Below are 26,346 nucleotides of genomic sequence, written 5' to 3'. Positions count from 1 at the left end.
GGATTGAGGGAGGATTGCGGGAGAATGAAGTTACTAGTTCCGGGTCAGTCAGGAGGATTGACCTCAATCGAGCGAAAGTAGATAGGATTACCTGGGTGAGCAGGCCCTGCTCTGCCGAGCCTAGATAGCGAACGTTACCATTCACCAATTGCATAGACCTTTCATGGTGATTGTGAGTTGTTGTTCCTCAGCAAAATCTGACAATCAGACTTAAGATGGAAGCTTGCTGATGCCAATGTCAACGGCAAGCCTAGCATCAACCATATCCAAAGCCACACACACACGCGCGCAATGTAAAAAGAGACTGGTTTATGTACGATTTCTTGATTTCTTGGTATAGTAAGTAGTACATGACCCTCGTAGACCGACGCTGAACAACATCCATCCCTACAAGTTGTAGTTGGGAAAACCCGATCAAAACGCTTCCCCTCCTTTCCCACCCTGTAGGTAAGTACCTTACGCGATACGAACAATTTTTTGAAGCAAATGCCACCTTGTTCCCGTCCCCGTCTCCGTTCCCACATACACAACATCGATCGCTTCTCGGATGGCTTCCGACGCGACGTGTGTTCGACAGGGCTCCACATGAGCTCTCCGCTTTCTTCCACGGAAGCTTCGTCCCGAATGACATCAATGCAACCACTTCAACTCCACCCCCGCCATTGCAAATCCACCTCCACCTTTCCGATCGCTCGGCACATTATAGCCCGCGAATCGAGCGGGTTGGCTTTCTGATAGCAGTTATACGACATCACTGAAAGCAGATACACTTATTTCGCAGTGACGGTAACGCTGGGAATCGAGAGGTTCTCGCCCTTGCCCGAGGCGATGGGCATCTCGCGAGCCTTCTCATCCGAGCCAAAGTTGGAGCTCGCGCGCCGGCTAAGCGTGAGGCCTGACGTGGAACGGGCGCCCGGGCCGTAGTTGATGTTGCTCGCCTTGTCGAGCGTCTCCTTGCACATGCGCAGGAACACGGCGCCGAGTTCGGGTCGGTGCAGAGGGATCAAGCTGAAGAACAGGGAGGCGGTGATACGGAAGAGGGTCTTGCGGTGCAGGCGCACAGAATATGTCTCCTCGAGGAAGGTGAAGAAGTGCTCCTGGAGGCTCTCGAGGAGGTCTGAGTCGGCCTCGTCGAGGAGGGGCTTGTCACTGTCGAGAGCGTCGCGCAAGTCATAATTGTTCGCGCTCATAAACAGGATGTGGTCGTAACCGCAGAGAGACTGGAGGACCTTGCCCAAGTCGTAGTGGATGTCACCCTCGGGCGTCAGAGTGTTCTCCAGCTGGCAGCGCACATCGATGAAGCTGACGAGCTTTTCGTCCTTGGAAAGAATGGCGTTGCTGAAGACCGGGTCACCGTGAATGACCTGCGCGTGAACACCCTTCTCCTCAGCCTCGTACGTGTCGAGGAACTCGTTGATACGGGCGAAGAGGGAGGCAGCAAGGGGACCAAGTGCATCGTACTTGTGCTGGTCCTTGTAGTAACGGCTGCGCAGCTTCGAGCCGTAGTTTGCGTAGATGTTGACGCGGTTGTTCGCCCGCGCGAGGGAGTGCTCCTCGAACTTCTTCTCTAGGGCACTGGGAATATTGAGCGTAGCCTTGTCTGTGCTACCCGTGGTGTGGACGGTGTGGAGAGCCTTGAGGAGGGAGATCAGGCGACCCTTGGTGATGGATCGACCGACCAGGAGGTGAGAGAAGGTCAAACCACGGCGGTTCTCCATGGTGATGTTGTAAGTGGTGGTGTCGGGAATGTAGTCCACGTTATATACGGTGGGGAAGACTTGGGCAATCTCGGCGGGCATGTGGGAGTAGAAGAAGAGCTCGCCGAGAATGTTCTCAGACTTGCTCGACTTGATGACCTTGTCGCCAATGATCTGGATGGTGTTGAAGTCGCGAGCAGCAATCATGCCGGCCTTCTTGGCATCGTCGCCCGTCGCAGCATCTTGTCCGATCAGGGCAGCTGGGTCCTGCTCGTCCAAAAGCCAGCCAATCTCACGCATGGTGTCGAGGTTGGCGTTGACAGCCAAATCGTCGACGTATACATCGGCGTAGGGCTTGCCGAAGTGGATGTCGTGGTATGGGATCTCGTACTTGGCCAGCTGGGCAAAGGTTACAGGGCCGACGTCAGCCAGCACTGAGCCCAAGTTTCCGTGATGTGTGCGCATGCGGCGAGCCGTTTGCTGTCCGAGAGTTAGCACAAAGTTTTGGAAAACTGCAGGAAGCCACAATCTGCTTCCTGCTTGCCAAGCGCCAAGAATCGACTTACAATGATGATGTAGTGACCAGCGTTGTACAACTGCTGGACCAGGCGAATGTTCTTCTCGATGGGAGGGCAGGTGGAGTAGTCTCCGGCCACGGCGGGCACACCGACCAAGGTCATGTCGAGATCGAAGCAGAAACGGCGCTTCTTCAGCTTGATGGGCAGGTTGGAAGTATCCGTCTTGAGAAGCTTCAGGAGGTCCTTGAGCTGCTCGGGTGTGCCCACAACACTGAAGTCCTTGGTGCTGACAGGCATGCCCAGGTACGGCACGCCGTTCTGGATCATGAGGGCGATCATCTGGGAAGTGTAGTACTCGCCGACCTCTGAGCCGTCGGGTCTCTTCATGTCGAGGTTCTGGGCAGCCCATGACTTGAGCTGACCCGCGGACGGGAAAACGTATGCGCCAGTGTTTGCCTTGTTGGAGATGGCCTTCTTCTCCTGAATGTCGACAATGCGCTCCAAGCCGTCCCTGTCATAGTAATCTGTTAGAACCTGTATCTTGGCTTGAATAGGTTTGTCCGCTTTGCTCCTGATGGCCACTCACTTGGGTTCTGTCTTGATGTAAGAGAAGATGGGCTTGTCGCCAACGTCGGGGAAGTAGAAGCAGCCGCCGTGGCCCTTGGGCATGTTGCGAATGTCCTGGAGGACATCGGCCCAGTAGATGGTGTCGCAGTCGAGAGAGACAGTCTTGCGCTCGAGGTGCTTCTTGGTCATGCTCTGGGTGACGATGTAGAGCTACGAGGGATCGTCAGCGATGCGCTTCCAAGCTTGGCTTCGGCCCTCCTCGGGCGGAATTGCGCAAGGGCGGAGGAAGAAGAGACAAGAGCGAGGGTCAAAAGAGCAAGCAACAAATCTCAAAGAAACTCAGGGAAGAACTGACCGTCTCGCTGGCACCCTTGGTCTGGTGGCGCAAGCGCAGGAGTCTGAAGTCGATCTTGGAAAACGTCTTGCTCACGAGCTGGCCAATTCTGAACTCGTCGTCGACCTCCTCGTTGATGGCCATCCACAAGGTGTCGCCAGGCTTGAGGCTCAGGTTGTCAATCAGCCATAGCAGCATAGGTCGGCCGACGATGTTGATCAGGGGCTTCGGGTAGCGGTAACCTTCCTTTGCGAAGCGGGAGCCAATGCCGCCAATGGGAATAATCACATTGATGGGCTCGTGGTTGACGTCGCCATTCGCAGCAGCGCCGTTGGCAGCTGCCTTGATCTGAGGGGCCATTATATCGGATTGCTACGATGAACAGATGAAGCTCTGTTTAGTCGAGGTGAAATTTGCCAGTTGCGAAAAGCGAGCGGAGGGACGACGAGAGAGGTGTCGCAAGTCAAAGTCGGGCAAAGGTCCGAGAAATTCGAGGGAGTAGCAGATTGTCGCCAACGATGGCAATGTCTCTCTGAGCTTTCGGGTGGAACCGTGGCGGTGAGACTGCAGCACCACAACCAAAGAAGAGAAAGACGGTCTGCTTTGTTGTTGCAGGAGGGGGAAAAACCAATAAGTGAAGAAATGCAGGAAATGCGAATCTACAATATCCAGTCCAGCATGTCACAGGAGACAAGGAAAAGAAGCGATGCTAGAGAAGGAGGATTTGCGAAATGTACGAGGCCAAGAGAAGAGGGTCGGCCGACAATGGGGAAAGGTGTCCCTCTTTCCCACCTCAGTTAAAAATGGTACGTACTCTGTACTTGCACTAGGTAGAGACAGCCGTCGGGTATTCGCAAGGTACGCACCTACAGGGCTCTGGAAATTTACACAGTAGGTACTTCTTACCTCATGGAAGATGGAAGCTCAGGGTCGTGGAGACAATATCCCGGTAACAGCAAGCAACAACAGATGCGCGATCTCGCCCTGTGTAGCCGTAGCCGACCGTCCGTCCGTACGTACAGTGAAGACCAGGGGGGCAGAAAAAGGTTCGGGTCCTCTTTACTGCGAAAGAGTCTGAGAGTGCGAAGAAAAAAAAGTCGCCTTTTGCTATTTTAATTTTCTCAAACTGGAACAGATCCATTGCGGGCGGTAGCGGCCCCCAAACCCCATTAGGGGACCGACCTGGACCTCCACTATCCCCCTCCCTTGTTCCTGTACGCCCTGTACGGAGCTGTGCCCCTCCTCCCCTTGCCTCTTAGACTCATTTTGGTAGTGTCGAACGGAAAGACGACAAGGATAAAGGGGCTTACTCTTCAGGGGTCCGTTTTCTTCTTCACTTTCCTTCCAAAGTCTCTCTTATCGGGCCTCAGCCGTGCAGCCTGTCTCGGCACGTTGAAACTGGCAACACTGGTCTGGAACTACTGATACTGTCCTGATAGTACACCATATCACCGTCCACAGTGTTTCAACGAGATCGAGTAGAAGTACCAACTCGCCAATCGAATGACTGACAGACAGGAGACAGCCACAAGTATCATTTCCAGACACGAGGTTACATGCGGTCCGCTGGAGTTTTTTTTTCTTGCTGTGCCGCATCGTGACGGTGGATCAATAGGTAACGCCCGTGGGACGCTTACTTCTCTCGAATCCTCGATGAGCATCGCCAATGGCGCTGTCTGCCAATTGGGTGCGCCGCCCGGGCGCGACTGCTTGACTGCTGTCAATGGATTGCGGGAGTGGAGCCTGGTGACGCCGGCCGGAGACAGTTAGCGTCCGAGAGAATTGGCACTGTGCGCCGAACCCCTGCGGCGAGCTGACGCCCGGGCCTGCCCAGACTTTCGACGTGCCTGGCCTTGTGGGTTTCCTCGTCGAGTCCAACCTGAGTTACCAACACAACGTGTTTGGTGCAACTGTATCCGTGTGTAAATTGATCCAAAGTTGTCTCCGTCTCATCGATCATGTCCTCGATTCTTCTCATCTCCTTTTGCTGCTCGCTGATCCTCTTTACTCTCAAGAGATGCCGCTATTTTCCGATTCCACCGTCTGGCGCCATCATCTCACTCGCGATGGGGGCCCCTCCTTGGACCTTTGGAAACCCGTCGCCCCATTTTCGCAAAACTTTGGCTGGGCCAAGCCAGGGTTTCTGCCTATCGTCTGTCCAGCGCTGCTATCATGCATGCCCGGCCGCTTGTTTAGCAAATGTAGGGCGTAGCTACGACGAGTAAAGATGGACACGTGTCTTGGCCATCGCGTTGGCTTGCTAGAGAGAAGCTGAGAAAGAAGGCGGCCTCTCAAATGGATTTGCCCGCTTTGACTGCTCTTGTTAGAAATCTTGACATCACCACGTATTGTACATCAGCCGAACCAGCCCGCTTGATAAGACTCCTTACCGACGCGACATCCATCTGGTCCTGATTTTGTCTTTTAATTGCGCTGTCTTAGTTCTTGGCGTGAGTTTACGAAGATCAGCCAGTGATGATGCATGTTGTAAGATCCGAGCCAATCCTGCGGGTCGCAGAGTGATGAAGAGAATCAAGCACCATCGACGGTGCAGCTAGGCAGCTGCATCTGCCCGCCTAGCCACACACTCTCGCAAGTCGCAACCACCATCCAACTACAAATCGCCTGGGGCAAGGATAGCCAGACAGAATCGCGCAGCTCATGCTGTCAGCCTTGCGTGGGATTGGCGGAGACGCAGGGGGAGGGGCGAGCGACATGAGAGACAAGGGGCTGTATGCCTGTGTGTATTAGTGTAAGAAGGTGGCTTGGGCATTGGCATTGGTATTGGCATTGGCGTTGGACGTTCAGCGCAATCGGCGTAACCACAATCCATAAATCAATGCCAAGCATCGATACTGTACTGCGGGCAAACGATGAGATTGCGGCATGCAAACTGCGCAATGGACTGATTGCAATACAGCTGTGCGGTTGGCTGCTCCTGATGATTATGTTCCCTTCAGGGGCGTCTCTCATTTCAACTTGGTGCTCAACCCATAGACAAAGTTTGATGGGTTGCATATCGGGTTGCCGGTCCCATTATTGAGACTTTCGCTCCTTCTAGCGGCCCGCAAGCCATGAGAACCTTGGGTTGCGCCAAGTGTCAATGAGCGCCGGTTTGAACTTTGACGTGTAGCAATTATTATTTGACCGAAAATAGCGACCCACAATCCTGAACCCAATACTGTTGAGAGGCCAAAGTCTGTTAGATTGCTGGTTTTGCAGAGTCGTTTCTTTCTTCCGATCTATCGAAGACGGTACTCTGCCATAAACCGGATACCCACGGAAGCCTGGTGAGAGTACCTCGGAATCGAGAGACAGGATGCGGGCACCTTGTCGATAACGATAAGCGGTGTCTTGGGCGCTGCGTCAAGCCTTGGGAGCCGGGACAAGGCCATGTTGAGTGTGACACTCGAACAAAGGACGTCCAAGGTGTCCAAGAGGGTCGACCCAAAAGGCGGATGCCGTCGGCGCACGTTCTGAAACCGCTGCTTGACTCGTGGTGGAGGTGCTTTATCTGGCTGTGATGAGCGGCGATGAGCAGAGCAAAGTACCTAGTTGGGCACCCTTGGTGATGCCAGGTACGTCGGCAACTTGTCGGACAGTTGGACTTAACAGGCGGAGACGGACTGTACGGAGTAGGGGAGACTTTGTACAGTGGAAATGGCACCATTTTTTGTTCCCGAAGCTACCGAGCTACGGGTATCTGATCGAGGGAAAATGCTGGGAGAATCCGGGGAATTTGCAGCGAGTCCTTGTTCAGATAAAGTTATCTGGTGTGTTTCATGACCCAAGGTTACTGCCTCACTTTTACCTTCTTCCCACCCAAAGGTCGTCCGTCCGTTGTCTGTCGTCGCCAATCCACAACCGCCAAGGTAAGGGTGCCACGGATGATATTGTCTCTTGCCCCGCCAAGACGTGCATCTTGTGTTTGAAGAACATCGTTGTCGACGAGGCGAAGCTGGCGGAGACAGCGATAGCAGTGTTGGCGGCCAAGGCGGGATGGAACGGTAAGGAGAAGGTCGCAAAAGAGAGGACGAACCAGTCGTCCGAGTCTTGATGCACTTGCAATGAGGCTCCAAATAGTTCCAGCTTCAGGTCTAGGGCCGCGGGACGGGTGTCGTAATTGCTGCGTCGTTGTCCGTCCGTGTATCAACGAAACTGTGCTGTGCGTCGTCGTTCTGCTTCTCGAAGCATGCCGACCATTAGTATGAAGGCGTCTGAGAGGCCGAAGCAGGCTAGGAGAGAAAAATAGAAGCAACCACTTAAGGTTTAATCCGCTGGAACGGTAGACTATGCACTCATGCCACGCGTTGCAGGGCTGTGCTGGCGACGCGTCTCCTTTTCATTGCGTCCCGCAGTTATCACCAATTCGTCGGGTCGTTTCTGGCCAACGTGGTGAATTGTAGGTAATCGAACTGGAGTGTTGTAGAAGTGGTGGTTGAATTTGTATAGGAATCTCAATTAGATGGCAGGAAACGTTAAGGTACCTACGTCGCACACGGTAGGTACATGGGTACGGTGCTCTGGGAAAGTGCCGTTACCCCCATTCCAGTTTCCACCACTCCGCTCCGTGCCTTCCTGTCGTACCTCTCTTTTGGCACTGGTCAGAATCCAGACCACATGCATGCAGGGTTCCTAGGCAGGCGTGCCCCAGTGCCCGGATACGAACCGACTTTTTTCTTCTGCACTCATCTAATCGGGGTTGGATGAAATTCATAGCAATAAGATAGCTAAGGTATTATCCGTATAGACTGTACAGATTGAGGGCGGAAATACCGACATCAAATCTTCTATCAAGTGGCTAGTAATCAAATTTGATGTACACAATCCGTAGATTGAGCGCAGACACTGCGATGAAGAGTTTATCGAGTGAATTTCTTTTTGATCGCTTATCGAGGAAGAGTTGGCTCGGCGTACCTAAAGGAGCAACAAGCATTTCTTCAGCTGCTTGACAATAGCCGTCATCTGTGCGATCTGACTGGGCTCTGCGTCTTATCGCACGGAATTTCCAAAGACAGGGGGTTTAGAATGTCGAGCGAAATAAGCATCTCTTGCAGCCCTACTGTGTAAAAGCTATTGTCAACCATTGAGAAGCCGTCGCGGCGCCTAGAAAACGTGTTATTGGCGACGGGATGCACGATTGCGCAAGCTGATGAACATGATGGAAGATTCGCACGGAGTCCGCCCACCTACCGGACTGGAGGTCATCACCGTCATTGAAAAGGTCGTCATCTTACTGAGCGCCCTCAGAAAGAGGTTCTAATTAACGCTAATTGATTGCTGGTTGAGTGAGTGCAATGCGATTCTCCACTGATCAGTGACGGATGAGTGAGACCACCCTTGCCTCCAGCGGGCCGTACTGTGCCAACGAACGGACACATGTCGGGCACTGTACGAACCTCGGTGGCGGAGTCGCGCACCCAATCCTCTGTTCTCAGAACCCACTCTTTGCCTGCCTTACCTCAACAGTGCAAAGAAAAGGATTGCTCCTTCCTGCGGGCTGCGACCCAGGATGCAAAAGGTACGTATCGAGCCCTGAGGTGGGTGAGGGCGGGAAATGGGACCTGCGCGCGCCGCGAACCTCAAGTGGGAAACGGTGCTTTTTTGCTAGCCCCAGGGGGAAGCGCAGCCGGAGCAAGGGGCAGCTTCCCATCTGGCATCGACACAGTACCTACACTCGTGTCATGCTCCAAGCCTAAAAAAAAAAAAAAAAAAAAAAAAAAAAAAAAAAGGGTGCGTACGGATAGTGTAAGGCGGTTGGCTACCTACAAGACATCGTCAAGCCTCTAGTGTAGCATCTCATCACCGTCGTCCGTTCAGCAGCTGCAACTATCAGCCTCTCTTGGAGGCCAAACCTGATTCGGATAGGTCGACACGCACATCTCCCGGTAGTTTTGCGTCGTCATTGGGAAATTTCTTCCACGTAAGTTTGGTTGGCCTAATCTTTATTGCTAGCGATAAGATTGAGTTTTGAAAGCCCCTTTTTCCGTCCTGCAGTGGCACATCAACATATTGGCGCCGGCTAGAATAGATTGGACAAAACGAAATCATGAAAATTTAGGATTCATGAGTCCCGGGGCTAGTTGTCCTTTGCCCTCAGCTCTGGATCGCTTCCCGACAATTACTAGATGGTGTTGCCGCCGCTGAACACACTGTAGTCTGTCTGGAGTGGGGGAATCACCGAGTACCATGCGCACCGTTACATTTCATGTCGAGGTTTCGTGTTTGAACAGCTTCGGCACCGGTTGCAGTCCGCGTCATGGCAGGACGAAGAGAGCTATTTCTCCTCGAGCATCGACGAGTGTATTTCCAAGCAAGACGCAGCTATACCCTTATCGCTCCATAGCAGCATGGTGTCACTTGAATCTAGAGAGTATCAGACGAGGCCATACGGACAATCGAGTCTTCACATGAAGATTTAGCTGGTCCCCTTACGACAGAACTGCATAGACAGCGCAGGTTCGACGATACTTGGGTGACACCGGTGCCCCGGCTCGCTCGACGTGGTACTGAGAGTCCCGTTGTCAGAGATCGGCTACTTTAATTCTGACACAGTGCGGCCCCTCCGGAGACCCCTTCGAAAACAGAGCCAAGCTCAAGGTTCCCCCTCGTTTGTGTCCACCTCGCAAGAGTCAACGGGAGAAGAGAGCCGGGAGAAGATAGAAGGTCGGGCGCCTACTCCGTACTGTGTACGGTGTATCCGAACTGGAGTCTGGCTGGCTGTAGCAGCTCCAAGCTGTGACCCCTTTTCAAAGTGAGGTAAGTGCGCCATCATCATCCTTCTCTGAGGTGACCATCGAGGCAGGTACGGATTGTACGTCAACCTTCATCCGTATACCTAGCGGCCTAGGTGCTTTTCATCCACTGGTAGACGAGACGGCGCTGCACCGTGTCTTAATTCCATCCAATGACAGCCCGTGCTATTTTCTTCGACAGACCCGCAAGAACCTGGACTTATCCGACTTCTCATTGGAAAATCGCTTGGCTCCCCCAGAGACCCCACCACAGAGAAAAAGTGAGAAAGAGCGACTACGACGGAGAGAGGGAAAGAGCACATCAGTGGGTGTGTGTGTCCCGCAACCTGTACGAAAGTACCTTTTCCACCGGGTGTAGCACACACTGTACATTCGCCAAAAGTATGTCAGCAACCTCGAGTGGACACCTCCAAGGATCCATCTGTGGCCACGGCCCCCTCCCCTTGCCGTCCCTTGCCTCGACTGCCTGCAGTGCGCTTCTGCTTGACGCTGCTCGCTCTCTACCCCGTTCCTGCTCGCCGTGGGCACCTCGCTTCCCATGCAACATCCATTCCAGCCCATTCCTCTCCAGCCTACCTTTCTTCCCGTGTAATTTCATTCCTCTCTTTTTTCATTTCTTACGGTCCTGTCCTGCGCCACCTGTCATCGCGATATTGGGACCATCGCGGGCGGAAACAACCGACGACTTTCCGACTCGAAACAAACCCAAACGAATTCATCGACGAATAGCTGCCAACTCGAACACGCATGTCGGACACGGCGGCCCAGCGAGCGTCATTCCCCCACACCCAGGAAACCTAAACACGATCAGAGAACGTCCTTTCCCACCTGCTTGCAGCACCGAACACCGCCAGCAGATTTACCGCCTGCAATTGCGAGCTGCACGCTGCATCCGAGCAGCACCTTCCTACACTCCTCGCTCGCTGGCAATCACCGAGACGCTCTTTTTGCACAACCCTCGACAAACAGCAATCGCTTCTTACGTCGCGCCCCCTCGAGCCTCTACGCTGAACCGCCCTCTAGTGGCTGGCGATAATTGCCCACAATGTTACGACACGGGAGCATCCTGGGGCTCTTCTTGAAGCCCCTCAGTTGGATTCCCAGTGGTCCTCAACATGCCGCCTACGCTGCTGCCCTTGGCTTGGTCGCGATCCAGGTTGGCATTGGTATTATCATGAAGATTTCCCAGACAGGCGGATCCTACTCGTTCTCTCCCTCGGCGTCTGTCACCATCTCCGAGTTCCTCAAGATGGTGCTGTCGACCATCTTCTTCTACAACGAATGCAAGCGCAGGGTAGCCGATGGAATTCGCCCATCAACCCGGGGCGGTGGCAGTGGCTATGCCTCCATCGCCACAGAACTCCCTTTGGCCGAGAGAAGCAGCTTAGATGAGAAGCGGGAAGAGGAGGGACTGAACGGCAGTGCTAGCTCGTCCAGCACTGGCAACGTTGTTGAGAGAAACAATGGCCCGCTTCCGCCGCTCGACGTGAGGACATATTGGAGCTACGTCCGTGGCGAGGTTACCAGAGACGTGCGATATGGCTTCTGCAACTTGGCGCTCTTCTACGTGCTCATCAACAACTCGGTACGTGATTCCTACACCGCATACTGTGTAATTGTGTTCATTGGGACTAATTTCTTCAGATCTTTGTAAGCTACAAAATGGCCGACCCCGGTACGATTCAACTCACCAAGAGCGGCGTCACCTTCATCACCGCCTTGGTTATGATTGCGACTCTGAACACCAAGATCTCCAAGATCCAGTGGATTGCCATCCTCATGCAGGTCAGTGGGACGAATCCTGGTACCAAATATTTGATCTGGTCACTGACACGAAGCAGATTTGCGGTTTGATGGTGACTCAATACAACCCCACGACAGGCACGACCTACCCGTTCAGCACCTACTTCATCTTGCTCTTCCAGGTCTTCCTAAGTGCCTCATCAGGCGTGTACAACCAGGCTCTGCTCAAGACCGACGACTCAAGCTTGCATGCCGACAATATGATTCTTTACGGAGCGGGTGCTGCCATGAACTTGTTGTGCCACTTGGTCATCAAGACGTTGAAGGCTGATGAGCCGGGATTCTTTGAAGGTTACACCAGCTTTGGCGCCATCATGGTTATTGTCAGCAATGTCTTCATTGGCCTTGCCATTACCGCTGTATACAAATGTGAGTATCCATCGACGCTTGCTGAGCGACGTACTAACCCTCCTAGATGCCGACGCCGTCATCAAGTGCTTCGCCACGGCTGTTGCGACTGGTATTCTCCTCTACGTTTCACCCATCCTGTTTGGCACCTCGCTCAGCTTCCTCGTACTGCCTGGTACTGTCGTCGTCTTTGTTGCATCATGGCTCTACATGGACAACCCGCCTCCCAAGGACCCCAACGCTGCCGCGACCAACGAGCCTCAGAAGATGTCGTTGTTCGCCAAGATGGCGGCTGTTGCGAGAAAGTTCAACAAAGTTTTCCTCGCCGTAGCCACATTCATCACCGTTGTTATCGTGGCATTCCTCACCATGTCCGAGGCCAAGATGCCCGATTTTGCCAAGGAAGGAGCAACAGCTCCATCTGCGCCATCCGGACCGAAGCCTGTTACTGGCGGCGAGAGCAAGATCGAGTCGCCATTCAAGAACACGATGGCCATGATTCGGTGGAACTCTGCTCGTCCGGAGCGCGTCCCGATGCTGCAAAAGTACGAGCCGTTCTTCCATACCGTGCACATCTCTATGCCCAACATGTTCAAGGAGGAGGATCCCGAGTTCCACAACCTTACCCACGATCAATTCCCGGGAACCTTTACCGTCTACAAGCAGGTGTCCCGCACTATGAAGCTTATCCTCGATACCCAACCCGAGATCGACGGTTTGATGTACTACCACTTCGATGCCTGGATTGACCCTCTTGGATGGACGGGTATGAACCCATACAACATCCACTTCCCCGCCATCATCGACACTGCCCCGCCGTCCCACGGTGGACCCGAGTACATGTGCCTTACCGACACCAAGAACTACAACTGGTGGGGATGGGGCCAGGACTTCCACCGCACTGCCATGGCCGCGGCCGCCGTCGTTGACAACTTTGACCTCGAGTACAAGATCAGACGCGACGAGTGGTGTGTTGGCTGGAGTGATATTTACTACATTCCGAGACGATTCTTTGCCGATTATATCTTCCTTTCCGAAATCTTTGCTGGCTTCGGAGTCTTCCACGAGGTGGCAATTCCTACCATCGTCCGCATCATCGACCAGAGTCGTCGCCGCAATCCGTACCGGTCTATCATTGACCACATCAGTGACTGCTGGGGCCACTGCTGTAGCTCCAACCCCAAGATCCGCGATGTCCTCGGCGCCCGCTGCGGCCACCGTCTCAACTACTTGGAGGAAGCGCCTACTAAGGCATTCTACGACAAGCTTGACGCCCAGGCTTCTATTCTCGGCCACCCTCTCAACTCGACCAGGTATGCCATGTACAGCGCTGATGCTGCCCACCTGTTCGATAGCGCAGCCCTGGCGAGCATCAACAACGGCGAAGCCAAGAAGGTCAAGCCGATCAACGATGACGCTTTGGAGGATGATCAGCGGGCGGACAAGCTGGCGGCAGACAAGTCCAGTGAAGAGAAGGACAAGCTCAAATCCGAGCACGCTCCCGTTGACAAGACGGAGAGCCCTGGCAATCCCAAGGCTGACCCCAGCAAGATTGCTACGCCCAAGGAAAACAAGGAGGTGCCAAAGAAGGAGGAGCACAAGGACGAGAAGAATGAAGGTGACAAGAAGGTCGATCCTAACGACGCCCTCAGGGAAGCAGATCGGGAGGCGGACGTCAAGCGGATGCTACGACGTGAAGTTGTGGCCGCTGTTGCCGGACTCGGTTATTAACCTCATATACCCCTACATTTCTTTCCTTTCCTGTATTCTTTCTTGTAACCCCCCCCCCCCCCCCCCTTTGACGATACTCTGTTCGACGATGCCAAAGTAACTACTTGGGAGAGACTTTGAGCAAGGCATCGAACGGTCTGATTCAGGTTGGGCCACTACCAGAGGGGCAACGAGACACGACAATAAAGGCTGTATTGGCAGCATTGGACTGGTAGATATTTTCTCCTGATGGCATGGAGCGGCCATTGTGTGCACACCGACGGAGCGAGTGCTTCATATAAGCTCTCTGGATACGGTACGATATAGACTTTGTCAACATTTTAGTAGTTCATGAGCAAAAAAGGCTTCCTTTTTCTTTTCTCAGTATTTTTCTCTTGTTCCGGGACGGGCACCAGGCGTAAAAGAGATACGGGGGGCAATGCTCTTGACAGTCGAGGGGTGAGCGCAGAGCTTGAACAAGCTCGGTTGAGTCTGAGATTATTAGTGTGAACCGAAAATACAAGGCGTGTAATATTGAGATCGTTTTGAATTCAGAGTACGCTGTGTCCCATGTCCACGGTGACTACAACCATGCTTGTGAGAGGACTCCTACAAGCTTCATTTAGATGGTTATTGCCTCTGGTAATAAGATGGGGTGATCTTCCACTGCTCATTTTCCTGGGATAGGTTGGTAAGTGTACAGGCGAGGGAGGGGCGTTTTGACTTTTCGCTTTAGGCTTGGCATCCCGAGTTTTGACGCAGAGAATGTTTTTGGATGGATATAGAGGTGAGGGAGAGAAAAGAGCGGGGTGAGGAGGGGGGGGGGGGCTTCTTTGATTGAAACGCTCGTCGTTTCCCCGTTTCTTGTGTTCGCGGGCTGTATGTGGCTGTGTGTGGTATGGTACGGTTCGTGTGGTTTCTAGAATACGGGGTGAATGGAAGCTTGACTGTGTGATGATGCCATTGACCTTTTCTTGTCACTTCCCAAAGTGAATACACTATACGTGGCTCTCTATTGAACAAAATGCGAGACCGAGTATTACTTGATCAAATCTTGCGAGCTCTCGGGTTACTCTTCTGGGGCCCGTTATGAGGACAGCATGTGGGCATAGACAGGGAGCCGTGGGATGGCATATCTAGAGGCGGCTTGCGCACGACAACGAAACACTTTCAAGATGTTGAGAGTAAACGATAAAATCATAATTCGTACGAATGCCACCTAGAATGATGTGGAAACCCTGGTCCCAAATAAAAAAAGCCCTCTTGTCTGAGCTCTAGAACCTCTCTTCATGCCACATGTCCAACATGGTTAGGAAAAGTCTCGCATCGCTTCCGCTTCTCCGCCCTCTTCCGCGCCCCCCAGACTGTAAGGTCGCTTGGAAGGACGTCTACAAAGCCACCAAGATCTCTAATCACAAGGGATATCAAGCGGATCTGCTCCTCACAGCTCCTCCGTCCTCCACTTGTCCTGCGTGCTCTGCAAGGCGGAGTTCTCCCTGTACGAACCCCAGGAGCTCTTGAGCGCGACGGCCTTGAAGTCAAAGGTGATGCCCTGATCGTTGGTTCCCGTGCCGCGGGAGAGGACGATGCCGTCGAGGGGCTTGTCGGTGAAGTAGAGCATGGTGCCAGCCTCGACGCCACCGTTGACGTAGACCTCGAGGACGGAGCGGTCGAGAATGCCGTGCAGCTGGAATTCGACGTTGCCGCTGGAGCCCTCGCTCGAGGCAGCCTCGAGGGCCTGGACGTTGGAGACGCCAAAAGTGCCGGACCTATCCCACACTGCGCTGGCGCGACCAATGTTGAGGCTGGCGGTGGGTGCCCCGCTGTTGGATGTGCCAGTGAAGTCGAAACCGAGGGAGACTTGCTCCGTGCCGTTGGACTGAGAGCCCTGGAAGGCCAGCTGAGCTGAGGCCGTCGAGCCTTCTTGGAGGAGAGACTTGGCCATCTTGACGGTCAAGGTCCACTCTACGGCCGGGTTGTAGTCGCGGATGACAGCGCTGCTGCCCTGAATGCCCGACACGTCCTTCTCGTCAAGAATGGGGTTCCAGCCGGACGTCGTGCTCACGAGCTTGGACAGGTCGCCGGCCGGCGCTGACATGAGTCGGTTGGTGTTGGAGTCCAGCCAGTGGCGGCGCACACCACCCATGCAGTGACGCCATCCCTCTTGGTCGGTCGGCGTGCAGCACCCATAGAGCGTAGCGTCGACCGCCCATGAGACGGAGTATGCATCTTGGTTGGCGTCGTTGAGATTCTGGAAATGGAAGAAGGCGGTGGCGTACTTATCAGGGCCAAAGTCAAAGTCGTAGATGGAGAAGGTGTCCTGGCGCGAGAAGATTCCTCTCCGCGAGCCGAGGCTGGCGGGCACATCTGGGGTGAAGGTGGTGCCGTCCCACTCGCCGGTGATGTACTTGACTGCAGCACCGCCAGTCGGGCCGCCGCCTCCCAGGCTGAGAGTCAGAACCCATTTGGCGCCCACGATGCTTCCAGACTTGTCCTTGCGGGGGATCTGGAGGAATTGGGGGCACTCAATGAGGCCAATGTTGCGCTGAGGATTCCAGACGGATGACTGCGTCCAGTTGACCAAGTTGGTGGAGGTGTAGAAGGCGACTTCACTCTCGAGGGAAAGGACCATGACCCAGGTGTTGGTCTCATGGTGGAACGAGGGCTTGGGGTCGCGGAATCCATGTCTGTTGAGCGAAATGATCGGGTTGTTCTCGTACTGGTTGAAAGTCTCGCCGCCATCGTATGACCATGCAAGATGCTGGGATTCCTGATCAGGCTCCCATGAGGTATAGTAGGCAATGATGTTGTCCTTTCCGCTTGTCTTGTCAGACGGGAAGAAGCCAGACGTGTTGTTCTTGTCGACGACGACGCTTCCTGACCAGATGGAGCCATCGCGCGCAGTGGCGGGAATGGCAACAGGATGGTCAACCCAATTGTAGAATTCGGTGGCCGTGGTGTGGCCCCAGTTCTTCACGCCATCGCCCGCGACGTTGTCGGCATCTGAGTCAAAATAGTCAGCGGTCAAGTTCTGAAGATGTTTAAAACATTAAAGCCAGGCCAAGCTTGGCATAGTCTAATCGAAGCAGTGACACATGGCATGCCAGATTGAGATGCATCGCAGGGAGAAGAACATGTAATTACGGCAAGGTAGGTAGGGTAGGGAGAGCATGCGGTGTGTCTCATTCCGCGCCAAAATGCGGGGGTGGAATTGCAACGCTCATCATCGCGCATGTGATGTTTCCGTCTTTGGCAGAGGCGCAACCCTCACGCCAACGGGAACTAGCACGTGTGCAGAATGCAGATCCAATGAAACGGGCAGAATGGCGCGCCATTGACATTGCACAAGGCAAACATTGGTAACCGCTCGCCCGGAACCTGCGCAATGTGTTGCACAACTCAAAATCGGTAACCGCGGCTTTGGGAGGTGTTTCCAGCACGGTACTTTGCGTTTGGGGAGTTGGGGAATAGGTGGATTGAAATGGGTAGGGGAAAAGGCGGCAATGGAAAAGACTCACATTGGTAGTACATGTGCCAGACACCGTCCGAGTCGACAAAGAGGCCGTTTGGGTCATTAAGCCATTCGGCGGGTGGTGAGAAGTGAATTTGGGGCCGCCAGCGGCCGGATCTGTCGGCTGCTTGTCTCGCCATGATTGCTGCTGGAGATTCGGGGTCTATTGAGCGTTTGAGGTCTGATGAGAAATGGGCGCGTTCTGCATCGGAGAAGAAGCCGGGCAGAGCGTATGACGGTGCTGCGAGCAGTGTCGACAGAAGCGATGTGTAGAAGAGATGCTGCCTCATGGTTGCGAGAGTTCGGCTCCCCGGTCCTTAAGAGAGAACCACCTGGGCAGTGTCAAGGTTTCGGCCAAACGGTGCGGCGGCGGGTAAGGGGGTGCTGTTCCCTGATCGACAGACTTCGGATGGGGGTGAGTAGCGCAGCGTGTCAGCTTAAAGGTAGAGTGACTTTAGGACGAAGCTTGTGTAAAGGTAATTCAATGAACTGTAAGTCTGAGGCACAAAAAGGCAAGGTAGTTCAACTGAGAGGGAACACCAAGAAGTCCGGGGGTGAGACAATATGGGGGAAGAGAGAGAGAAGGTATAGTTCTTCGTTCACGAACGAGCTAGAGAAGAGCGGGAAAAGAAATGACGGATCTGGAGCGAGGACAGCGGGTATTTAATCACGAAGAAGCAAACGAAGGTGAATCAAACCTCGGGAGGTGTCTCTCACAACATGCAGTAGGTAGCCCACAGCCAAACAGCAAGCAGTAGACAGGAAAAAAAAAAGGAAGAAAAAAACGGCAACGGCGAACTAGTCGCAGTGACATTGGCTTAGCTTGGCCTCCGCTGGCTGAGTAGCGGTTGCACCAGCGCCGGGGCAAGTCAATGGCAGGCCGCAGCAGCAGACTGACGAACAGGATGTCCAGTGCCATCATCTCAACTGGGCTGCTTGCTGCCAAAGAACAGAGGGGTACTTCGTACTTCCCACGAACGGAATCATGGCACTGGACGCCAAGGACGCAATGGGGAAGGGGCCATCGCACACCATGCGTCCAAGACTGGTCTCATGACTCTCTGTCTGGTTGGCAGGTGGCTGGCTCTCGTGGCCTCCTTTTTTCTGCACTCGTTCGCAAACCACGGCTTACACCCCGCGCCAAGTTGGCCCATCTCCAACTTTTTTTTTTCCTTCCAGAAAGTTGGGGTAAGGTAGCCGTCAGGGGGATCTGTGCACCCCCAACTTGCGGTAAACAACACTAGGTTGTGTTACCATAAAAGGGAGTGTGCGTGAGAGAAAGAGAAGGGAGAACAGGCATGGTGTGAGGTGAACCACCAGCTGATTGATTGTGAATTCAACTTCAACCCCGCAAAAACAGCTATTCCAAAGCGGCCGGCGGTACGGATAGGGACCGGGACTGCATCGTATGCCCCGGACTGGCAAAGAGGGCCCGTTCCCGTCCCTACTTTCCCCGGATTTCCATTGGTCAGGTGGCCAGGATTTGCGATGCTTGCATTGTTGAAGGCGGTCTAGCGTTGGGTTGATCAACTTGGATTATTGTGACGTTCTGCAGCGATTTTCCATGATGGAACCATGTATCTGGGGAACGGATGCGGGGGTTGATTGTTTACTGCCTTTCGACGGGGACAATGCGCTCAGATTTCTCAATGTTCCATCAAGAAACAACAATAGAGGAAGAAAACAATGACCATGTGAGCGACCTAATCTTGGCTCTCCGAAGTAACGTCGGTGAAGCTGAAGTCATTGAATGGCATGTGGATGAGACAGAAAGACAATGACCGAGGAAGGTGTTGATGAGGGGGAACTGGCAAACAGGAATCGCTTTCCTCCGGGCACCTCAGTGTTCGAGACGCGCGCGGGGCTCCAAAAGTGGGTAGCCTCTGCCCCTCATCAGGTAAGCATTCGTATTACCTAAGTTAAGTTGTCAAGGGAGCACATTGAAACAAAGAAGGGAAACTGCCCCTCATTCACGCCGGGAAAGAACAATGTTTGGCATGGTCACAGGCCAAGGCGGAAAGGAAAATCCTTTCCATTCCTCCTGCTGTTTTCCACGTTGCCCGTGACTTTCGACGGTCATATTTTGCGGAAGCCAAGACGGACCGGAAGGCAAACTACCTGCCTGTCTGAAGGGACGCTGTTTGTCTCGGCTGCTCTTTGCTCCGATAGTTTGCCCTCATGAAAGATGGCCGCATTGTCAACATCGTTCCCAAGCGCCGTCTGACTCCTTTGCGCGCATGTCCACACCATTTCTTCAAATTCTCAACGTCACAACTGCTACACTCCAAGTACTCCGTCGTCCTACCCTGCTCTACTCGAACCATCAGACCGCCAGATCGTGAACGCCTTTTGGTGCGTATCATCTCACCTCTGCGCATCTTCCGGTCTCTCTTCTACCCAGGATATGTCCACCCTAATTTATGGCCGAGGAACCTTTGAGAGATATCTTCTAGATCACCTGTCGAACAACAAGGTGCAACGGCGCGCGAGATCTCAGCAAGACATGGATCGACACCGAGTCAGAGACATGGCGTCCACGCGATGCCGGCCCTAACCGCAACTTTCACCTCCAAAACTGCACCACCCGAGTCATGATGCTCAAGTCACCAGCACTTGGCACTTGTTCTTACGTTACTTCAAATATGCATCGTGAGTCTCTTCAGGCCACGAGACAGCGATGATCTTTTGTCCGCCTCTCTCTCCGTCTTGCCAGCGCTGCCTACGTCAAGCACCACGGTCGTGGATGACGATATTTGCTGCCCTCATATATCACATCTTGCATCGCCACGAGACAACGACAACACTCGCATCGCATGCGATGCAACGTCCGAGCGAGACTAGCATGGCATTTGCTGATTATCATTACAAACAACGCGAGGCTTCATGGCCATGCCCACGATCGTCCCGGCCCAACTTCGGCATCCGACTGTGTTGCCAGAGTCACCGGCCCAGGAACATGTCCAGACGTTACATTAGACGCAAGACCCTTGACAGGCTGGTCTCTTGTTGGCCGCTGGGCATGGCAGTCATTGACACCTCATGTGCTCCCCCGCCTTTCTGGCTTTTGGCTCGACTACCACGTGACGAACATCCCCCTCAGCTTTTGAGTTTCGGTGCATTCAAAACCTCTACTGTTGCCAGGTCCCCTTGAAAGAAAAATCATCCATAGAATCGCTAACTCTGGAACCTCGTGGAGCAGAGGAATGCAGCCGAGGCGTCTCTCCTTGTAGGGCCGCCGTCTTCGCCGCCCTGTACGATGACACGCCACGGTCAGTCTAGACTTGGTCGTTTTACTTGAATCAATGAAGCTGCTACCACAACAACTTCATGACTCTCGTCAACATCTTCAAGCCAGCCGTTCACGCGCCCTCGGCTTTCCTCATTTGGAAGTCTTCCGGCCAAGCAGTCGTGAGGGTGTTGCTGCCCGTCGTCCGCCACCATCGAGCATCGTGGTGGGGACCCGGATGCTTAGCTTCAAGACGGAGCATTAAGATGCGCACTATTGATGGGCCTGTGGTCGGAGCCGCAGATGTTGCTGCCCACGCGGCCTGGCCTAGACTTGTCTGCAGTCGGAATGCTCAAGGAATACGATCCAGTCTCGCATATGGCGCTATTTGCGAACATTCCCTTGATCATGATTTTTACTAACAGCGCAAAGCTCGCGATATTTCCTGCGGCTAGGTCAGCTTCGCATTAACTAGCAGTCATCTAGTACGCTCCGTTCTGGAGAATGTGCCGAGGAAATACTGGAGGCGGAGCCCAATGCCAAGAGGCCATCGGCGGAAGATGGCCGCGTCGAGATTATCAGATGAGCTTGATTCATGCCAGGGGCAAGGCGAAGCGAACGACCAATGACGTGCGTATTTTGGTCAGGCTAGCACTTGAGGTTGTCGCTAACGTAGGTAGTCGTTAAAGAAAAGGGTGCTCTCGGGCAGAAGCCGTTGAAAGGTATGATGGGATGGAATTCCGACCATCTGGTTGAGCTGCAGACTTGTGCTCTATCAGTTTTCTCTAATTTTTGGAACTTTACTCTTGTCTTCGGTTCCATCATCTTGGATCTTGTGTCCTTGAGAGCACTTTCCGTCACGAAGGAGTATCGCTGCGGCTCCTTGGTAGTCTGGTCTCGTGCCCCCCTTCTGCCCAAAAGCTCGGTGAGAGATGACATTGAAGGATGGGTTGGGCGAATAATGGCGCGCCAAAACTAAGGTTGAGCGGAGCCCAACGTGTGAGTGCTGGGCAGATATGCAGGTTGCCCAAACCGACCAACGGCGAGCCCCAGTTCGATGTTCCGATCATCTCCAATTGGCTCATCTTCACTCCAACATGCTCCAATATGCTGCCCACCCTGCGTTATCAGAACCAATGCCAGTCTTTGCTAGCGAATGGTAGCCACTGCTAGCCTCTAAACTTTTGAGGCCCCCTCCTCTCCGATGCACCGCCCCGCCGTGTCCGCCAGATCCAGCACGTCGAATCTGCGCTCACTTTACTTAAGTATCGCCACGGCCCGGCTCCTTGTCCGTGAGTCAAAAAGGTCTCGACTCTCCGCTTTCCCCCACGTCTGCAAATCCTTGACTCCCGAGAAACCCGGAACATTCAATCCCGCCACCCCGCGCCGCCATCAGCCTCATCCCGAGAAGCTTGTCTGAATCCAGCAACCCGGACGTAACTCAATCTCCATTTAAATAACCTCGACCGTTATCCCATCTCATCTCAACTACTTCCCGCTCTCGGACCTCGACAGCAAACCAAGCTAGATACTCCAAGCAAACCGCTTCTGGAGAATCATCTCAACCTCACATCACATACCTAACGGAATGGCCCGATAGCATCCCCACGCTTCAACCTCAACTGCTCGTCACAAAACACCAATACCTTTTTGGTAGCCTCCCCGGAGAATCATCTTCTATTCTGAGAGCCGCATGCGGGGAATTTCCCCGCCTACTCTTTGACTCGGTCAAAGCACCCTTACACCCCAGGGCTCGCTGTTGCCTTTGGATCTGTTAACCGCTTAACCGTCCTCCCCATTTCCGACGACCCTCCCCCCCTTTCGAACGGGTCGGTCCAAGCCTTGATCATCGGATCAGGTCTTCAACACTTCTCACCCAGGAAAACCCTCCCACTCTGCCACGGTGGCGTTCTACCTAGACACCAATATACAACCCAACCTTGTTGACTCTTGTTATTGCGTGTTACTCGGAAACACCATTTGCTACTGCGAATCCTACTCCGACCAGACGACGTCTTCCATCCTGAAACTAGATCCGGTCGACGACCCACCTATTCCACCTCCTCCGATCATCGGCTTGTTGCCGTGTTCACCATGGAGATCACCTATGGCACTTGGTGTCATGGAGTGTCCACTCGACACCCCCTGCTATTCTTCGGAAACGCTGAGCCCGACTCGAAGCCCCCTAAACCCCGGGAACGAAAATGAAAGCGACAAAGCCAGCGACAGCGGGTTCAGCAACGGCGTCGCGACGCCCGCTGCCGCCGGTATCGACATTTCGCGACTACGTTTTGAATGCCGTTGGCAGAACTGTGGCAAGGTCTTTCGCAGACCTAGTGATTTGACGTAAATCTCACCTATACTTTTCTTACCTTTGTCTCATCACCTACGAAACCCCACTCCCTCCTCTCCGTCTCTTGATCAGGAATGACAAGAGACTGGAGAATCTTTCATCAAACTTCACACATGGTGAGAAAATCTATGAAACTGACATCCAATCTCTCATCAGCAAACATGAGAGGTACCACATCAAGGAGTACCTCTGCGACGAAGCAAACTGCGACAAGGCCTTTGCGACCATGAAGGACCTGAAGCGGCACAAGAAGACGCACGAGACGCTCGACGGCGACGGCGCGGGCGGGGGCTACAGGTGCCGCGTCCCCGGTTGCCGAAAGGCGAAGACGGGACACGTGTACAACCGCCGCGACAACTTTGTCCGTCACCTGCGGACCAAGCATGTGGGCATAGAATTTGATGCCAGGGAGGAGTTTGATGTGACGTACTGAGAGATGTGCGTTGCGTGGTGGTGTGTGTGGAGAGCGGATTAGGTGCAGAATGAAAGGGTGGAAAGGGGTTTAGGAAATGGGGAGGCCGGGGATGCCTTTTTTTTGCTTCTTTTTGCGGCTTCGCAACTTACTTTTCGGTTCGTTTTACTTGCGATGTGGGTATGATCTACGCAACCAGGCAACAGATTCAACTGTTTTTTTTTCTCTTCTTTTTCTTCTTAGTAATTTCCAAATTTGGGTTCGGGACGGGCTGCTTCGTTTCACAAGCTGCTGAACCAGACAAGGAAGCGTTATAGACTTGGGAGGGTATTTTCGATTTTTCATGGGATTGTTGGACATTTTATACCTTTTGTTCATGAAATCATGCGATGGACTTGAGGGAACGCAACCCGACGGCTGGTTTATGATCTGGGGCCTGAGATGAGTGGTTTCTAGTAGCGAGGAGGAATATAATGATGCACGAAACATCTGTCCTGGGCTTGACTGCGCTTCGTTCTTGTGATGTTGATGCGTGGATGAGATGTTCTTGGCTGGCCTTGGCGGCCTGTTTGAAACCCTATTCTAAGCGTCGGAGGGAAACAGTGCCGAATCCGTAGAACAAGACATGCAGATCATGATAAACTCAGTTATCGAGCTTTACTCGCTGTGAGTTGTCAGGTTAGTATCAAGAATTCTCGGGAAGATACCGAAACGAGTAAAAACCGAAGGCCTGCCCCTCGCAGCCCCGAGACCAGTAGCATACCTTTCTCCCGGGATTCTGGGGGAACGTGGCTGCAACGGAACTTTCAGATTTTTCTTGTAGACTGTCAACGAGCATCCTGACCATTTAGCAAGCATACCGGGTCCATTGAATGCCGCTGTCTAGTCTGTCTTGCTCCAGTGATTGGAGTTGAAGATCAGGCACCACTGCACTCGCCCCCCCGATGTGCGTGGGAGAGAAGTCCCATCCGTGCTCTGTCTCTCGCGACGACCTCCTCATATGCCGATTACAAGGTGAGCAGATACAGACGCTGGTTGACACCGAGATCATTGAAACGGAGTATGTCACTCTTTACTTTCTTCGTCTCTGGCGCGATGTATACGTTGCTGGAGCACAAGTTCATTCACTACTATCTTGAATAGTCCCCATTGCAACCTTTCACCCTGACGGAAACAAGCCTAACGTGGTTCTACATACAGTCCATCAAATGAAGACTCCGTCACATCTTGATTCGAGCTTAGAATTGATAGCCTGCTCTTTGAAGCACTGCAATAATCCCAAGAATCAATGCGAAGAGTTCGTACTATTAGATTTTCAACCTTATAGCACAGCCACTAAAACGGTAGCTGAACATTTTCATGAGATGAGATCAGAACTGGATGGGGAAATTAGTTTGTAACCATATGATAACGGTTCAACACTGTTGCTACTATCGTCTCTCACTAGCAAAAGCCGAAACCCTTTCGTCATCATTGGCAAAGGCTGACACCCGGGAGAGAGGCTGAGACATTCTCAAAGATGAAATTGAGTCAAGCGGATGGCGAAACAAAAGAGCTTGAATTCGTCGATGAGCCTTGCGATCTCGTTCTCAGCAGCCGTACGTAGATTTCCAAGACAGCTTCGTCCCCAGCTGTTCGTCATGGTCAAAGCCCGCCGAATATTCCCAGAAAAGTGCAGTTCATAACAGACCTCATCTCCTCAGAGATGATGGGTCTCCTGCAGTACCACCATAAAGGTCATTACCGGCGTGTCCCCAGGCACGTTTAAGAAGTTTGCATTTCTACTTTTCCACCGGATTATACTTCCATATATATACAGATCGCTGCTTTTGGGAGTATAAGGCGTAGTGAGACTTACTTTTGTGTTGGTATGACCCTTGCACATTGGGCCATCGTCTTGTATCGCTTCCAGAAAAGCCAGCGTGTAAGCTGTTTGATGACTCGCATCTCAATTTCGGGGATTCCGAACCAGTGTCTCCGCATCAAATGGCAACAAAGACCGTTGAGTGAGGCGTCCTCTCACGAAGCGTTGGTGGACAATAGGTCATCAACGTGCACCATCTACCAAGGGAGGTAGGAGGATGTCCACTTCTCAAGCGTTTATGTGCAATCGTCATTCAATAGAACTTTCAGAACGATTTCTGATGACAGTGACCCATGTCCACGTACGTATGGTCATACTAGAGCTTTATCTCGAAGATCTTGCCGGCGTCAGTGAAACAGACCGAGGCTGAGAACCCCTGGAAGGAAAGGCGTCTGAGCAGCCTTACTTCCTCGGACTTATGGCGTGTGTAAATGCTTGTGCCGAGCCACGTGGTCTGCATTGATGATTGAGGATTCCGACCCGAGTTGTGGTCAGCAAATTGCATTGACAGATCCACAGGTAATGCGAGGAAGGCGAAGAAGAGAATTCGGAAAGGCCGATCTCTCAAAAATTAGACCTGCGTTCCTCTTGTCCATGTACAAGTCGACGATAGATCACTGAAGCCCCTGTTTTCCAGGAAATAGTTCGGCATTTGAGCGGGGGACTCAGCGTAACCTCGTGGCTATCTTGTAAAGACTTTCTGAGAAATCTGAGGCACATATGGCATATGTTTCCCAAGAGTTGAAGAGTCCATCTTATTATTAAGATTTTAATTCTTTTTGCCTACAAGATCTTCAAGATTGGAGAAGAGATCAGAGTCAAACCCATCTTCCTCTCATGTAGTACCTCGTAAGGGAAAACGGCATTATTATAGCATTGGAACAGTGGAGAACTCTCTTCGACGTCATGTGCCACCATCGACGAGCCTGGTGTCTGCTCAGAAAATGGTGTCGAAAATGGATTGAAGGCCAGCCCCCGCGCTAACAGGTGCCATGACATGCCATAATGGGAGCGAAGTAGTAAGTGAGCTCAGGGAATGGGTACGTCGGGCAGCTTTCCCTAGCTCGACTGCGGCATAACATACTGAATATCATCGAGTGAGGTAAGCGCAAATCAGCGATATTGGGTTGGCTGCTCCATCACATCAGGCGTGTCTAGACATGAAGTCGCCCAACAGAGCGGTGCAAATGGTAGTTGGGGACTTTTCCTTCCCTGCCATTTTCATGGGTGACACAAGTACCGAGCTAA

At 53.0% G+C, this 26,346-nt stretch overlaps 7 protein-coding genes across 7 annotated transcripts; 3 read left to right on the top strand and 4 right to left on the bottom strand.

The window, feature by feature from the left end:
* Nucleotides 1-770: 770 nt before the first annotated feature.
* Nucleotides 771-3,476, bottom strand: CLUP02_06362 (capsule biosynthesis phosphatase; the record flags this gene model as incomplete). Its single annotated transcript, XM_049285362.1, has 4 exons — nucleotides 771-2,177; nucleotides 2,264-2,726; nucleotides 2,802-2,992; nucleotides 3,138-3,476. 4 exons carry the CDS (start codon nucleotides 3,474-3,476, stop codon nucleotides 771-773), a joined length of 2,400 nt encoding a protein of 799 aa, XP_049142505.1.
* Nucleotides 3,477-6,173: 2,697 nt separating this feature from the next.
* On the bottom strand, nucleotides 6,174-7,742 carry CLUP02_06361 (uncharacterized protein; the record flags this gene model as incomplete). The annotated part of the gene is made up of 8 exons (XM_049285361.1): nucleotides 6,174-6,326; nucleotides 6,398-6,624; nucleotides 6,680-6,742; nucleotides 6,814-6,886; nucleotides 6,939-7,242; nucleotides 7,276-7,333; nucleotides 7,415-7,531; nucleotides 7,634-7,742. The coding sequence occupies 8 exons, from the start codon at nucleotides 7,740-7,742 to the stop codon at nucleotides 6,174-6,176; spliced, it is 1,104 nt and encodes a 367-aa protein (XP_049142504.1).
* A 3,174-nt stretch (nucleotides 7,743-10,916) lies between these two features.
* CLUP02_06360 (UDP-galactose transporter) lies at nucleotides 10,917-13,753 on the top strand (the record flags this gene model as incomplete). The annotated part of the gene is made up of 4 exons (XM_049285360.1): nucleotides 10,917-11,456; nucleotides 11,516-11,656; nucleotides 11,713-12,043; nucleotides 12,090-13,753. The coding sequence occupies 4 exons, from the start codon at nucleotides 10,917-10,919 to the stop codon at nucleotides 13,751-13,753; spliced, it is 2,676 nt and encodes an 891-aa protein (XP_049142503.1).
* Nucleotides 13,754-15,173: 1,420 nt separating this feature from the next.
* CLUP02_06359 (uncharacterized protein) lies at nucleotides 15,174-17,533 on the bottom strand (the record flags this gene model as incomplete). Its single annotated transcript, XM_049285359.1, has 2 exons — nucleotides 15,174-16,735; nucleotides 17,251-17,533. 2 exons carry the CDS (start codon nucleotides 17,531-17,533, stop codon nucleotides 15,174-15,176), a joined length of 1,845 nt encoding a protein of 614 aa, XP_049142502.1.
* Nucleotides 17,534-18,874: 1,341 nt separating this feature from the next.
* CLUP02_06358 (uncharacterized protein) lies at nucleotides 18,875-23,255 on the top strand (the record flags this gene model as incomplete). The annotated part of the gene is made up of 20 exons (XM_049285358.1): nucleotides 18,875-18,937; nucleotides 19,018-19,140; nucleotides 19,251-19,367; nucleotides 19,413-19,482; nucleotides 19,571-19,649; nucleotides 19,717-19,892; nucleotides 19,957-20,068; nucleotides 20,122-20,323; nucleotides 20,385-20,512; nucleotides 20,552-20,811; nucleotides 20,895-20,924; nucleotides 20,984-21,099; nucleotides 21,179-21,394; nucleotides 21,484-21,628; nucleotides 21,659-21,761; nucleotides 21,824-21,905; nucleotides 22,008-22,122; nucleotides 22,157-22,257; nucleotides 22,328-22,815; nucleotides 22,895-23,255. 20 exons carry the CDS (start codon nucleotides 18,875-18,877, stop codon nucleotides 23,253-23,255), a joined length of 3,087 nt encoding a protein of 1,028 aa, XP_049142501.1.
* Nucleotides 23,256-23,859: 604 nt separating this feature from the next.
* CLUP02_06357 (uncharacterized protein) lies at nucleotides 23,860-25,311 on the top strand (the record flags this gene model as incomplete). Its single annotated transcript, XM_049285357.1, has 7 exons — nucleotides 23,860-23,900; nucleotides 23,978-24,060; nucleotides 24,121-24,294; nucleotides 24,378-24,531; nucleotides 24,732-24,832; nucleotides 24,866-24,984; nucleotides 25,054-25,311. 7 exons carry the CDS (start codon nucleotides 23,860-23,862, stop codon nucleotides 25,309-25,311), a joined length of 930 nt encoding a protein of 309 aa, XP_049142500.1.
* A 103-nt stretch (nucleotides 25,312-25,414) lies between these two features.
* On the bottom strand, nucleotides 25,415-26,317 carry CLUP02_06356 (uncharacterized protein; the record flags this gene model as incomplete). The annotated part of the gene is made up of 5 exons (XM_049285356.1): nucleotides 25,415-25,552; nucleotides 25,717-25,798; nucleotides 25,886-26,126; nucleotides 26,183-26,229; nucleotides 26,259-26,317. 5 exons carry the CDS (start codon nucleotides 26,315-26,317, stop codon nucleotides 25,415-25,417), a joined length of 567 nt encoding a protein of 188 aa, XP_049142499.1.
* Between the last annotated feature and the right edge of the window lie 29 nt (nucleotides 26,318-26,346).

The sequence above is a fragment of the Colletotrichum lupini genome, chromosome 3 (genome assembly GCF_023278565.1).
Source record: "Colletotrichum lupini chromosome 3, complete sequence".
Taxonomy (NCBI): domain Eukaryota; kingdom Fungi; phylum Ascomycota; class Sordariomycetes; order Glomerellales; family Glomerellaceae; genus Colletotrichum; species Colletotrichum lupini.
Note: the sequence above shows the minus strand (reverse complement) of the source record. Positions and strands in the feature narration are given on the sequence as shown.